The sequence below is a fragment of the Drosophila navojoa genome, chromosome 2, assembly GCF_054131105.1.
Source record: "Drosophila navojoa isolate 15081-1374.11 chromosome 2, UAZ_NAV_1.0, whole genome shotgun sequence".
Taxonomy (NCBI): Eukaryota; Metazoa; Arthropoda; class Insecta; order Diptera; family Drosophilidae; genus Drosophila; species Drosophila navojoa.
Window position 1 is genome coordinate 6,122,772 of NC_142890.1, and position 13,421 is coordinate 6,136,192.

The 13,421-nt window shown below is 41.9% G+C and overlaps 2 protein-coding genes and 1 long non-coding RNA gene across 4 annotated transcripts in view; 2 read left to right on the top strand and 1 right to left on the bottom strand.

Moving 5' to 3' along the window:
- LOC149092082 (uncharacterized) overlaps positions 1–13,421 on the bottom strand; it is a 193,544-nt gene that overhangs the window by 84,397 nt on the left and 95,726 nt on the right. The gene's annotated exons all lie outside the window — the stretch shown is intronic.
- On the top strand, positions 70–1,248 carry LOC108658929 (protein BCCIP homolog). Its single transcript, XM_018111606.3, has 3 exons — positions 70–331; positions 391–517; positions 570–1,248. Exons 1-3 carry the CDS (start codon positions 179–181, stop codon positions 1,184–1,186), a joined length of 897 nt encoding a protein of 298 aa, XP_017967095.1. The 5' UTR covers positions 70–178; the 3' UTR covers positions 1,187–1,248.
- Dip-B (Dipeptidase B) lies at positions 1,532–4,543 on the top strand. 2 transcript variants are annotated; one of them, XM_089256575.1, is made up of 5 exons: positions 1,532–1,698; positions 1,984–2,102; positions 2,772–3,045; positions 3,109–3,207; positions 3,272–4,543. In XM_089256575.1, the coding sequence occupies exons 2-5, from the start codon at positions 2,089–2,091 to the stop codon at positions 4,406–4,408; spliced, it is 1,524 nt and encodes a 507-aa protein (XP_089112701.1). In that variant the 5' UTR covers positions 1,532–1,698; positions 1,984–2,088; the 3' UTR covers positions 4,409–4,543. The 2 variants fall into 2 exon arrangements, with proteins under 2 accessions (XP_089112701.1, XP_030239418.1); XM_030383558.2 differs by lacking the exon at positions 1,532–1,698 and having other exon boundaries at positions 1,717–2,102.

The window sequence follows — 13,421 nt, forward strand, 5'->3', positions numbered from 1 at the left end:
GTTTTTTATTGAACTGAAATGAGCCAGCGTGAACCGCACGGCTCAAAAGAACAAGTGTGTAGAAAAGAGTCTGGCAACGCTGAGCAACCAACACGTGTGTTGACAAACAGCTGAAGTTTGATATTTATTGTGCTGGGAGCACTTCGCTGCTTAAATTAGTTTGAAAAATAATATTAGAATGTCAGCAAACAAAAAGAAGAATTTAACAGCGGCTGAAGCTGATAGCTCCAGTGAAGATGAGGATGTTAAAAACGATGAAGAAGAGGAAGATGAGGATATGGAAAGTGACGACAGCGATGGAATGGATTCTGATTCGTTCCAAGAGAATGAGGTAGAGACCCTTAATATCTCTTTTATATGAAATTACCTAATTAGCGATTACAATTGTAGGAGCTGCAAATAGAATTTGAGGGACGCACACCAGTAGATCCAGATGCGGAGGGCATTTCACAATTGCTGAAGCGCCTTCTTCCGTGTGCACAGATCAATTGTAATCAGCTGGCTGAACTTCTCATAGGTAAATTCTTAGTTCTCGATTCCGAACCACAATTACAATTCTTCTATGACAGCGCAAAATTTTGTGGGCAGCGTCATATGCCAGTGCATGGATGATGACCTCGATAGTGAAATGGAGGACATGGTCGAGGAGGGCACCATCTTTGGCATCACATCTGTGGTGAATCTAACGGCTAAAAAGGATAAGCCCGTTATAGAACAGCTGCGTAAATACATAACACAGCGCGCCGAGATGAGTGCCACAAAACAGGTGCAAGAGCAGCTAAAAAATCTGCTTGACAACGAACAACGACACGTTGGCCTTCTGATCAACGAACGCTTCATCAACATCCCAGCACAGATATCTGTGCCGCTACTGCAAAATCTGCATGAGGAAATCGAAGCGGCCAAGGCCAAGAAAATGAAGTTCAACTTTGACACGCTGCTAATGCTGGTCAAGTTTCACCGCAAGCTGGGCAAGAAGGGCAAGCCAGACGAGGATCAGTTCGTCAATGCTGAAGAGGAGCTGCTGGCCGAACGCTCCAAATTTAGTTTCGAGTTTCCGCTGAGCGTCGAAAATGATTCGCTAGACGACGGTCCCTTAAGGCCATATAGAAAACTTCTGGCGCTGGAGGCCAAGCAGCTGCCACAACTAATTAACGAAATAGAAACCTATATAAAAGAAGAATAAAATTTTGGAAGCAGTTCATATTCCACTTTAAGCGGTTGATTTAAATCCAATTGACCAAATAACAGACTCCCTTTTATATTCAATAGAAATATGTGTACATACATAATAAAGTGTATTGCTTAAGTAAATGTCGAAATGAGAAATACCTATAAATTTATAAACAAATCAAAATTCAATTGATATGAATTCATTTCAGCTTTGCATTGATTGCCATAAATTAAATCGAAAATTTTATAAATGTAGATTATACGTAACAATTAACAAACTTTAAATTTATATAGTATTTCTTTTCAAATTTTTTATTTTAAATTAACTAATTGATTTTCTATTTACGTTTGAAATATTGGAAAATTGAATTTAAAATTTAATGTAGTTGGCAACGCGACACGCGCGAACAGCTGACCGGCTTTCTTCCAGCCAACAGCTGTTTTTTTCTCATTCGCTGTGAACGTGACTCGCAAGAGAATCGCGCGGTCTCAAAGTGTTTGCCTTTGCTCTGTGGCAACGACGACGTGAGTAGCAGTTGCTTGCAATAGTTATTTTTATTATTGTTGTTGCGTATGCAAAATGCATAGGCTACAATTTCAATCATAACATACCTGCGATTAATCATAGCTCGTGCACAATGTTTTGTTTTTATATTTTGTTCGATGGGCGCGCTGTATATAAAGCCGATGGCTACGCTTTAGAATCGCAACACAACGATTCGCGCTGTTAATAGAAACGTTTTAGCAAATATCAAACATAACACAAGAGCAAAAACACATTCATTATCGGCGCCTTATCGCTTCTTCCAGTTCCAGTATTCCATTGTATTACAATTTCAACACTCGTCCAGCGCCCAATCAGTGACTCTCCACTTGCCGTACGCTTCAGTTGCTGCCGCTCTCCACATCATCAACATGGGACTCGAGAAGTAAGTAAAATGGAGATCTGTTTGCACGGAAAGTGAATGCAATTTATCGCCGCCATTTGCAAGGACCGGCTAGACTGGAAAGCTAAGCTCTCACTCTCTCTCTCTCACACACTCTCTCTGTTAAGTCACAGGCAAATCTTCCCGTAAAGTATCTTGCGGCTTGCTCAAATAATTGTTATTAACTTATCTCGCTTAACGCAATCGCAGTTATTTATTGCACTTCAAAGTCGAGATAATCTTGTTCTGGTCGCTGGCTTATCAGCAAGACGCCCCACTGTAGCAAGGCGTCGCCCATAAATCGCTTGGCACTCTCTATTCACTGTCAATTTAAAAAAAAAAAAACAAGTTGCTAGACGTGATAAAATTGCATTTCAATTAACTTTCAGCTGCTGCAATTAAGTAAATAAAAATAAATTGAATGCATAGTATATGCACAGTAAAAACTCGTCCACACGAATAAGTAACTTCTTTATTGAGCAATTTTCAATATTTTGTACTCAAACAAAACAAAATTTGTTAATTTTCATCAGAGGAAAGGTTCATCTTCTATTCTATTCTGTCTTTCTTCACTCGTTCTTACCACATATCTCCCTGAAGAGGCTAACGACCTCTGAATGGAAAGTTTTTCTTAAATTTTTATAATTTTGTTTTTTGCTTATCTTTCCTTAGACTTTTACCCTGCACCGTGAAGCTTTCCAATATTTTGGCCAAGTCCGGTCACGATGTGCTCTGTGTGATTGACCGGGCTGTGCCCGCCGAGCTGGCTGACGTCTTTGAGGAGCATCGGTCCTTCGACAAGGCTTTCGACAGCGTCGTCTCCTGCTTCAAGTCTGCGAATCTCGACGTGCCCGTCATCTATGCGCCCGTAGAGGAGCTAACGGACTATGCGGATGTGCGCAGCTATCAGAAGGCGGCAGCTCAATCGCTACAGAGAGCCATCAAGGTAGGCATATTACCCAATGGAACTGTCTAGAATATAAAACTAATCTTTGCTTTTGTCAACTAGGCTGGCTTCCAGGCGCCACTTTTGGTGGTGCCCCAAAGCAAGCGCTTTTCCCAGGCGGAGCTGTGCACGGTCCTTGGGGCTCTCGAGGAGCTTTATGTGGTATGTAAATTGAGCATCCTAAATCTTATCCATCTCTCTCTCATGCCTTCAATCCTCTTCACAGCCCATTCAGTTGCGTGAGGATGTCCCATCGAAGAAGCAGCGCATCAATTCGCTCTCCGTGCTGATCAACAATCCCAATGCTGAGAAGATCATGCAGGAGGCGTTGGTCCTGGAATCGGGTCGTCTCATTGCACGCGACATCGGAGGTGGAGATCCGGAGCGCATGGCCCCACCACTTGTGGAGGCCTACATTAAGCCGTTGTTTGCCAATCTGTCCGTCAATGTGATCGACGATGTGGACGTGATCAACAAGGAGTATCCGCTGTTCGCAGCTGTCAACCGTGCTGCCCATACAGTGGAGCGCCATCAGGGACGCATTATCTACCTGGAGTATAAGCCGCCCAATCCGGCGCGCAAGACTGTTATGCTGGTGGGCAAGGGCGTCACCTATGATACGGGCGGTGCTGACATCAAGGCCGGAGGCGTCATGGCCGGCATGTCGCGGGACAAGTGCGGAGCAGCAGCTGTGGCCGGCTTCATGCAAGTGGTTAGCGAGCTGAAACCGAAGGACATCCATGTGATTGGCGCCCTCTGTCTGGTGCGCAACTCCGTGGGCGAGGAGTGCTACGTGTCCGACGAGCTGATTACCTCGCGGGCAGGCGTCCGCGTGCGGATCGGAAATACGGACGCTGAGGGTCGCATGTGCATGGCCGATGTGCTCTGCCGCATGAAGGAGCTGGCCATCGAGGGCAATCTGCCCGATCCGCATATCTTCACCATTGCCACGCTGACGGGCCACGCCTTCATCTCGGCGGGCGAGGGTCAATCCATCATTGTGGACAACAGTGTGGCCGCCAAGGAGGATCACGCTCGCAAGCTGCAGGCCGCTGGCCAGGCCTACGGTGAACCCTTCGAGGTCTCTGTGCTGCGGCAATGCGATTTCGATTTCAATGCCGCCAAAGCCAGGGGCGAAGATGTCGTCCAGGCCAACAATGCGCCGTCCGTGAAGACTCCGCGCGGTCACCAAGTGCCCGCCGCCTTCATGATAAAGGCCACAGGCCTCGACAAGCATGGCGTCAACTCTAAGCAGCCCCTCAAATACACCCATCTGGATATCGCTGGCAGCGCTGGCGAGTATCCCAACATGCCCACTGCTGCGCCCATCGTAGCGCTGGTCAAGACCCATCTGGTCGACTAGACGAGCGTCAGCGACTCCCGAGGGGCATTTATCAGACTTATAGCAATGCGCCGTACTTATCCTTATGTAATCAATGTATGCATCACATCTATATTAATGTTCGTGTGAATAAACGCTTTTGTAACTAATGACAAACGAATTGTTGTCTAGGCCAGTGGGAAATATCGGCTAAAAACAGCATTTGTTAAATGAAATTGATACATAATCAGATATTGGGAAATATATAATATGTTGTAGTGGCTTTAAATATATTATATGTATAATGGCATCACATATGGGATCACTTACCAATGGAATTACGTTCGTATGATTGCCAAAAAATCGAAACATTACCCAATAATAGATTTAATAGGTCGAATGCTACTAAGCACTCCGATTCTCTTTGGCTTAAAATGTTGGGAGTGAGAAACTACTAAAGTTAAGCACATATCTGTAGTTTCGTTCGTTGCGTGAAGAATTATTATAAAATCCTATATGAAACTTCTAAAAACTTTATTGCTTCTATAGAATGCTATTGCTAGAAGCATGTAGCATTTCTACTCCTATGCATTTAGACACAAATGGTATAATTCCTATAAAGTATATACCTAAGATATTGACATAATTCTCATATAGCACTTATCTATGGTAGCAGCTGCCTAGACTCTTTAACTATAAATATCTCTCAGAATAGATCCGATTCCATCAATTTAAAACCCAGTTCGATCGCGGTTTGTTTCTACGATACCATATCGGCCTCCCAGCAATTAATTCCAATTATTCTCATGCACCTAGTCCAAATTAAAATGTAAATAGGGTATTACACGGTCGATTACACTCACTGGCTAAATTCTCATTTGTTATTTAATTATATTCCGCATTATATATTTTATTTGCTTCTTCTTTCCTAATTGCCAAATCGTTGCTGAATTTGAATTCATCGCGGTGTTTTTTTTGGGATTCTTCTTTTCGCGCAGTTTCTTTCGATTCATTTCGCGCTGAGCAGCGAGCAGCGGGCAGCGAGAACCCGTTAGGCGCTACGCTGCGCTGCGCTGCAGAGCACTTGTCAGCTGTCGCGTTACGTCGCATTTACCGTTATTGCCTGGCTATGGAAACTCGGTCAAGAGTGTCTCATTCATGCCGTGATTGCATAATGTACCGTTGCTCCCAGTTGCTCCCAGTTGGCAGCCAGTCGCCCAGTCCGCTAGCCAGTGTTGGCTCATTGGCTTTTTAGCCTTTTTTTCGGCTTCTCTGTTGGCATTTGTTGCTCTTGTTGTTGCTGTTGCTGCTTTGTTCTGCGCTTCTAGGTAATTTATTGACGCATGCCTCCACATTTGACAATGACAACCAGTTGCATTTGGACACACGATCTTGCATGCATGCAGCCAGCAGCCGGCCGCTAACGGTACTTCATTATTGATGAGCGGCAAATGTAAGAGACTGTCTCAGCCGCAGTCTCAGTCACAGTCTCAGCCTCAACCGCAGCCGCTGCCTCAGCCTCTGCTGTCTATGTTGCTGCTGCTGCGGCTTCCTCTTCTTCTTGTTTACTTTTTTATTTAGCCATTAGCGTGAATTTATTGGCAAGGCGGAGCGCTTTTTGCCTGGAACTGTTCTTGGCTCTGACTCCGTTAGCCGAGAGAAGGCAAGGCATGACCTGATTATGGCAGGACTGGTTTTTCGCTCCCTCTCTCTCTCTCTCTTTCTCTCCTTATCTCTCTCCATCACATCTTTCTCTATTTTTTTGTGGGCTCCAACAGCTGCAGCAGTTGCAGGGGGCGTCAAGGGGTGTTTGGATCTTGCTCTTGCTATATTTTTTTTTATTCAATGCCAGCTGGAATGCAAGCGTGAGCTGGAATTGTTTTGTATAGATGCAGATTGGCAGCTAAATGATAAAGGAATATTATAATTGTATAAATAATAATTGTATAAATAATAAGAAAGAGTAAAACAAGATTCATATAAAAAAACAATTAAAATAAAATATAGTAAGTAAAATAATAAGTTAAAATGAATTCATGGGGTCTGCTGATCCTCAGTCAAAAATTCAATGTGAGCTATTAGGAGATGCATGTATAGGTAATAAGTAGCTGAAATTGATATATAGACGAGAATTAAGCAGTCAGTTATCTCTTGCTTCAGTCAAAACGTTGTAAACTTAATGCCTAAAACAGTTTCGCACATGTCTATAATAAAGATAGATGATAGATAGATGTACATATGTATATATGAATCCGAGCAGTTAGCGTATTTAAGCATCAATAAAAATTTTAAAATCTATTGCTTATCTTAAAGTAAATATACTTAAAACGAAGTGAATATATATATACATAGAAATGCATAGGCAATCCGTGAACCTCAGCTGATGAATCAATTCACTTGACAATAACAACACCAACAACAACACCAACCACAACAACAACCGACATTAAAAAACACAACATCTTGTCAATTTTGGAGTGCCAACAGCTGAGAGCTGAGAGTTGAGAGAGCTGGAAGCTAAGAGTCGATGGCTGATGCCTGATGGCTAGCTAGCTGCTCCTGGTCGTGCGGTATGCAATGTTGATCCATAAATTCACAAAAACAGCGACAAGGGGAGCGACGGGGGCGAGTGGGGGCATTAATAATAGCAAACAACACACAAGCAACACCAAATGAGGGGGGTTGCTGTTGCAAATCTGCACCGGCAGCAGCAGCAGCAACAGCAACAGCAGCAGCAACAGCAGCAGCAGCACCAGCAACAACAACTAAAACTTGGAGCAGCAACGACAGAAATGATCTTAAATGAATGCGGAAGTTTTTCTTGGGGTTTCGTAACCAGCTACACGGCAACAGCAGCAACTGCAGCAGCAACAGCAACAACAGCAGCGGCAGCAACAGCAGCAGCAAACGCTCCCAAAGAGGTCGCAATTCCAGTGGCAGCCAAGCTGGCAGCCAAACGTTGCTACACTTAGACACACACACACACACACAAAGATACACATGTGTGTGAGTCGATTGCCGTGAGTCCATAATCATAGATGCAGCATGGGCTGCGCACAGATTGAGGCTGGACGTGAAACGCTTTATAGCCATGGACATATTAAAATTAATCCAATGATTGCAGCAGCAGCACCAACAACAACAACAACAACAAGAACAGCAGCAGCAGCAGCAGAGTAAGAAAAGATTGTTAGCCAATTTGGCCAGGCTATTGCCAAGGAGCGTGTGAATTGGCCAGCAAACAGCTGCCAACAAGTTATTTGATAGCCAAATTGGCCAAAATGAGCTTTTGGCTCCCATGTGCCCACTCAGCCGGAAGGATGCGGATGCGGCAGCTGTCCTTGCCTCAAGGCAGTTGGGCAGTTGTGGATGCATTCGTATTGAATGTCCTCGCAATTGCTGCCTCAATCGGTAAACGTGTGAAAGTCTCTCCCTCCCTCTCTCTCTCTCTCTCTCTCTCTCGCTCTCATTTGCTCTCTGTGTGGGCTCTGCGAGACAATTTTCTGCATAAACTCATAAATATGAAAAAGTGATCTAAACGCAGCGGCAGGCGCCGGCACACACAGGAACCGGGTCTGGACCAGGCCAGCAAACACCTTGAACTTGGCCAGCACGTCGCTAGCGCCTTGACAACTCATAAATTAACTGTAAATTATGAACTAACAAAAAACGAGATAAGCTGCAGTTGACTGTGTGAGAGTTTTTGCCACACCAATTTTCCTTTTGCCACCGCACACACACACACACACACACACACAGACAAGCAACAACAACAGCAACAAGAGCTCATAATCCATAATATTGTGTCATGTTCACGATCAGCAGCGACATCGCCTTGGCCTCTGCACAGCCAGCGCCTGTTTTTGTGGCAAAATTATTTGGAAAAGGCAAACGAAAGTAAAAGAAAGATATGAAACTATCTATATACATAGATGTGTATGTATATGAATGTGTCTATGTGTGTGTGCGTGTGTGTGTGTTTGTATTCACCATGCAGTTTAGCCACGGTTGCAACCGCAGCCACAGCCTTAGCCTCTAATGAATTGGCCAACAGCCAAGAACAGTTTATTTAGCCACATGACGAATTTTTAATACTCTAACAAAAGCATAGATAGGTGAGCAAGTATATAGGGACTAGATCTGAATCCAAAGCAATACGCCTTTTGCTGCTTATGTTCGATTTTTATTAAGACTAAGTCGAAGCCTTGATAAGTTGACAGGAGAAGGCTAAACTTAATTGTCTATATATATTGATCAAAACCCTATAATCTTCGGTCCATTAAGAAGTTAGGGCTTTGAGCTAAAGTCTACTATTTAGCTTAAGGTTAAGTCTAAAGCGAAATATTTTATGTGGCTTAGCAATTATAATTAAAGTTGTAAATATTCTTTAACTATGTATTTATATATTAAATAATTTAAAAATAAAATAATCATTGAGTAAATTCATTTATATTTTTTTTAATTTAGTGTTTTATTATTTTTATTTATTTTTTTAATGCGAGTACAAGCGATATGCATAATAATTATAATTTATAATAATTGATTTTTACATTTAAAGTTGTCTTTAACAGAGCCTTAGATTGGTAAGATTGATAGAGGGAATATCCTTCATTATTTAAATATTTTCAATACATATTTTCGAAATGTGCGTTACATTTTAGCTGTGAAAGTGTTGATGGTCCAGAGAAAGGGTATAAGGCAAAAAAGAGATAATATAAATAATAATAAAAGTAAATAAATATAAGGGGCTTGAGCCAAAGTGCAGCGCGGCGCTGTGCGCAGTTGGCTCGAGATTTGTACGTTGGCCTCTTTGAGTTAAATGTGAAAATCAACAGCAACAACAACAGCAACAACAACAGCAACAACAACAAGCGCAAAACCAAAATGAAACGAGAAAAAAAAAATTATGAATTTTTACTTTCACCGCATGTGGCATTTTGTTCAGGTTTTGTTTTTCGCCCGAATTTGAACTTGAGGCGGCAAATTGCGATTGTCAAGGCTGTCGGCGGCCCAAAGGTTAGTTCAAGGTGTGGTCCAACCAGATAAGACACGGATAAAGAGTCACGGCGCGTTTAGGGCACACAGCTGAGCGCTGCTGATGAAGATGTTTGCGCAGATAAAATTAACACATAAACACAAGTAAACACACACACACACACACACACATGCACACGCATGCACACACACTCGTACATGTTCACGCAACATGCAACATTTCCGCATTGGCCGCAACACTCTTAAGCGACAGCCGATGGCGCTCTTAGGCCAACAGCTTTTCGGTTCGCTTCGAACGCCGTTCGAGCTTAAAGTGGTTCGAGCCAGGTTGGCTGCGTTCGTGTTCGTGTTCGGGCTCGGGGCTCGCGGCTCGGACCGCTCTGTCTCTAAGCTTCGGCTTTTCGATCATGGCAGTAATACGTCACTAGGGTGAACGTACCTCGCAGATGTTAGTGGGTCACTATTTGTACGGTCAACGAACCTTTCGGCCCGTTTGTAAATATAAAACGAAAAAGCGACACACAACGAGCGGGCGAGCGAGAGAGACAGCGAGAGAAAGAGTGACAGAGAGAGGAGAGAGGGAGTGCGAGCGAGCAGAGGAGAGCGAAAAGCTGCAATGAAATGGAGGATGCTGCTTTGTCCATTTGTTGGCTTGCTGGCTTGTTTGCTTGCTTTCTTTCCAGCCAACAGTGCATGTGTGTGTGTGTGTGTGTGTGTAACTTGTTGTTGTCTTGACTAACTTGACTGGTTGCAGTCGTAATTTACTCGGGCCTATGCCTTGAACGTCAGCCACAAGCTGAGCGGAACGCGTCTCGTTGATGCATCCTGCTGGACACCTCTAACCGCAGCAGCCCCCTGACTCGCCTCCTCGCCGCTGTCTGTGTGTGTGTGTGTGTGTGTGCAGCCCTAGCCCAGTTTGTTTTTGTATTGTTGTTTTGTTGTTGCACCCACTTTGCCCTCTCAACTGCCAAACAAGCAACCCCTTCGGCACCCCTCGCCACCTTCCTCCCCCCGTGCCCCTGTTGCATTGCATTCGCCTTGTGTTCTTATTATGTTGACTGCAAACAGGTCTGTTGCTTCTCTCTCGGCTTGGCTTGGCTTGGTTTGGTTTGGTTTGGTTTTCACATGATTGTCATCATCATCATCATCATGATCATCATGAGCATCGTGGTCATCATTAACCAAGCCAGCCATACATTAATATCGTCATCTTCCAACGAACACACACACACACATAAAGTGATCCGTTCACATGCAAGTTTTGCCGGCTGCTGTTCGATTTGTGTCCGTGTGTCTCTCTCTATGTGTTTGTGTGCGTGCACATGTATAAGTAAGACCATAGAAATGCATTTCCGCATATTTTACACCACTAAAAAGTCAAAATAAAAATGGTTTGTTTACTCTTTTGTGTGGAGTGGGCCGTTTCGTTCGATTCGTTTCAGCCTCATCTTCAATTCTGTTTGTTCTCCTCCCCTCTCCAAGTCCCGCCGCCGTTGGTAATTGATACCATTATCATTAGCTCACTTGCAGCCCGTAGCAGTCGTCGTTGCCTTGCCGCCTTTATAATGAAGTAATTACCTTCATGTATTACAAAGTATTGTTAAGTATTATCTTCATTTTATTGTGTTTGTTTTTTCTCCTTTTCTTTTTTTTTTTGCAACAATTTTAGTTCGTTTATCTGCAGAACAACACATTCTATAGCTGATAACATGCCAGTGAACTCGGCTCTGGCATTTTTGTATAACTTTATTTATATCATTATTAATGCTAATTTCTATAAGAGCCATAGGAATGGGCAAATTATTTTAATGTTGCGCTTGGAGCTATTTTGGTTTATTTTTTTATTGTTATGAAATAGATATACGCTTTGCTTAGCTTTCGTTTATGTTTTTGAATAGACTCGGTACCATTGTATTTTCGATTTTATAAAGCATTTTAAGACTTGTTTATAAATAGATATTGAGATATTTATATGGCATAGTATGGCAAATGGGTTTGACAGGTTGTCTAAGTCTACTTTAAGAGTGGTTGCTCTTGTATTATTACGGATATACCTGAGTGGGAAAAGTTTGGGCAATAAGCTCAACTTTTTAAAGTTATATCATTGTAAATATTTTTAAGTTGAAAAGTTAATATAATAAATATATAAAAATAATTACTAAAATCAATTTTTTTTTTTAAATTATCATTCGAGAGTTTATTACAATTATGTAAGTAAATGAAGATAGTGGGCAAAAAAGAATTATTCCAATTTTATATATTTTATACTAGAATATTTATACAATTTTTCGCATATATCGCATTTATAGTTTTCGAGTAATGCTAAAGGCAATAACTATATCTCACACAGATTTTGTTCATTCTATGGAAAATTAGAAAAGTTATTACCAAACAGTTATTATATTTTGAGTTACTGTGATTAGAATAAAATGTTTACAATAACTCCTTAAAACTATGTATAAAAATAATAGTTTCTTACATATATTTTTTTTGGTTTGCCCAAAGCGTATTTAAATAATCTGAAAACATTTACACAAACTTGTTCGCTGCATATATGTAGCATAAGTGTAGACAGCGCTTGTGGCTTTATGGGGAGCTCGTACAATGATCGCCAACATGCTCGGTTCGTACAACAATTACAATAGGAAGAACAAGCAACAAGAGTTATATGATAAAAAGCTGCTGCCCCATCTTGATCGCAAGCGGCTTGCGACAGAGTGGGGCATGACTCTCTTGCTACAATGTTTCTACGAATTTTGTTATCAACAAAAGTGCACGATCATGCCAATAAAAGCGTAGCTGAGAATGGGCCATGGAATGGGCCAAAGGGAGCTGGGTGCGGGAGGGAGGGAGGTAGGTAGGTAGGTAGGGAGGGGCTCGCTCTGGGGCTGAGGCTGAGACTGAGACTGAGACTGAGTTTGGGTTCGGCATGGTAACAAACTTAATGCAACTCGCGTTAAAGTGTCAATGATCTCGTTAACAAAAGTTTAAACATTTCACGCAACAACGAGGTTCATTCAACTACACACACACACACACATAGACACACTCATGGCCAAGATATGGGCAACTGATCACATGGTGATACAGATAGCAGCTAGAACTGGCCCTCGTAATGGTCAAATCATGCACGAATTTTTGCACAAAGAAGATAAATTAATATGGTCAGCATGTCATGAATTAGGTTTCTTCAATCGCTCCAGCCGTGCGCCACAAAGCAACAAACAAAAAGAGAGGTAAAAACAGATAAAATATTTATAAAAATAAAAACAGAAAAGAAAAGAAATTAAAGAAAAAATTAACAAACTTTCACGCAAAACGTACATTCAACTCCAGAAGCAGTGGCAGAGGCAACAATCCAGAGTCCAGAAGAGAATCGAGTGTCCAAAAGACATGGAAATGGAGCTAGAAAGAGAAAGACAAACACACAAAGAGACAGGGGGAGAGAGAGAGAGAGAAAGAGAGAGAGAGAGAGATGGACACGTATGAATTCCCATAAATCAGCTGTGAGCCAAAGGGTCAAATACCTCTAGGCGAGCTAAAAATTACACGCGAACCCGAGAACATGTGTTGAAAGGAGAAATTAAAACAAAATTAGTTTTACTTTACACGCTCAATCTGTATCTGTAGCACTGGAAGTATGTATCTCTGTATCTGTAGCTCTTTCTGCAGCTCCAAATGTACATATCTCTGTAGTTGTAGCTACATGCGATCTTTGCCTAGTTACATTCCATTCCTGAGCTTCAGACAGTTTTGGAACGTGAAGATTCGTTACATCATATAAATCTTAAAAAGATCATATATGTATGTATAAAGATATATAATTACATCGTTATAAATACCGCTGGTTTTAAGTGAATAATATAATTATATATAATATATCTTTAAAGTGCTTAAATTAACATATTGAATGGTTAGTTGCATTTCATATATATGTTTATATATATGTTTATTATTTCTGTCTATCTGAATATGTACTTATGTAATTCTAGCCATCTACCTTTCAGATACATTTCAATTCAGTAAATAAACAAGCAGTAAATTTGTTCTCTAATCTAAT

What these genes read in the sequence shown, in the direction of transcription:
- Dip-B (XM_089256575.1), top strand. An exon ending in CGCTACAGAGAGCCATCAAG is followed by an intron (nt 3,046 to 3,108) that starts GTAGGCATATTA and finishes TTTGTCAACTAG; the next exon opens with GCTGGCTTCCAGGCGCCACT. An exon ending in CTCTCGAGGAGCTTTATGTG is followed by an intron (nt 3,208 to 3,271) that starts GTATGTAAATTG and finishes TCCTCTTCACAG; the next exon opens with CCCATTCAGTTGCGTGAGGA.
- LOC108658929 (XM_018111606.3), top strand. Translation starts at nt 179, where the DNA reads ATGTCAGCAAACAAAAAGAAGAATTTAACAGCGGCTGAAGCTGATAGC. An exon ending in ATTCGTTCCAAGAGAATGAG is followed by an intron (nt 332 to 390) that starts GTAGAGACCCTT and finishes TTACAATTGTAG; the next exon opens with GAGCTGCAAATAGAATTTGA. An exon ending in GCTGGCTGAACTTCTCATAG is followed by an intron (nt 518 to 569) that starts GTAAATTCTTAG and finishes CTTCTATGACAG; the next exon opens with CGCAAAATTTTGTGGGCAGC.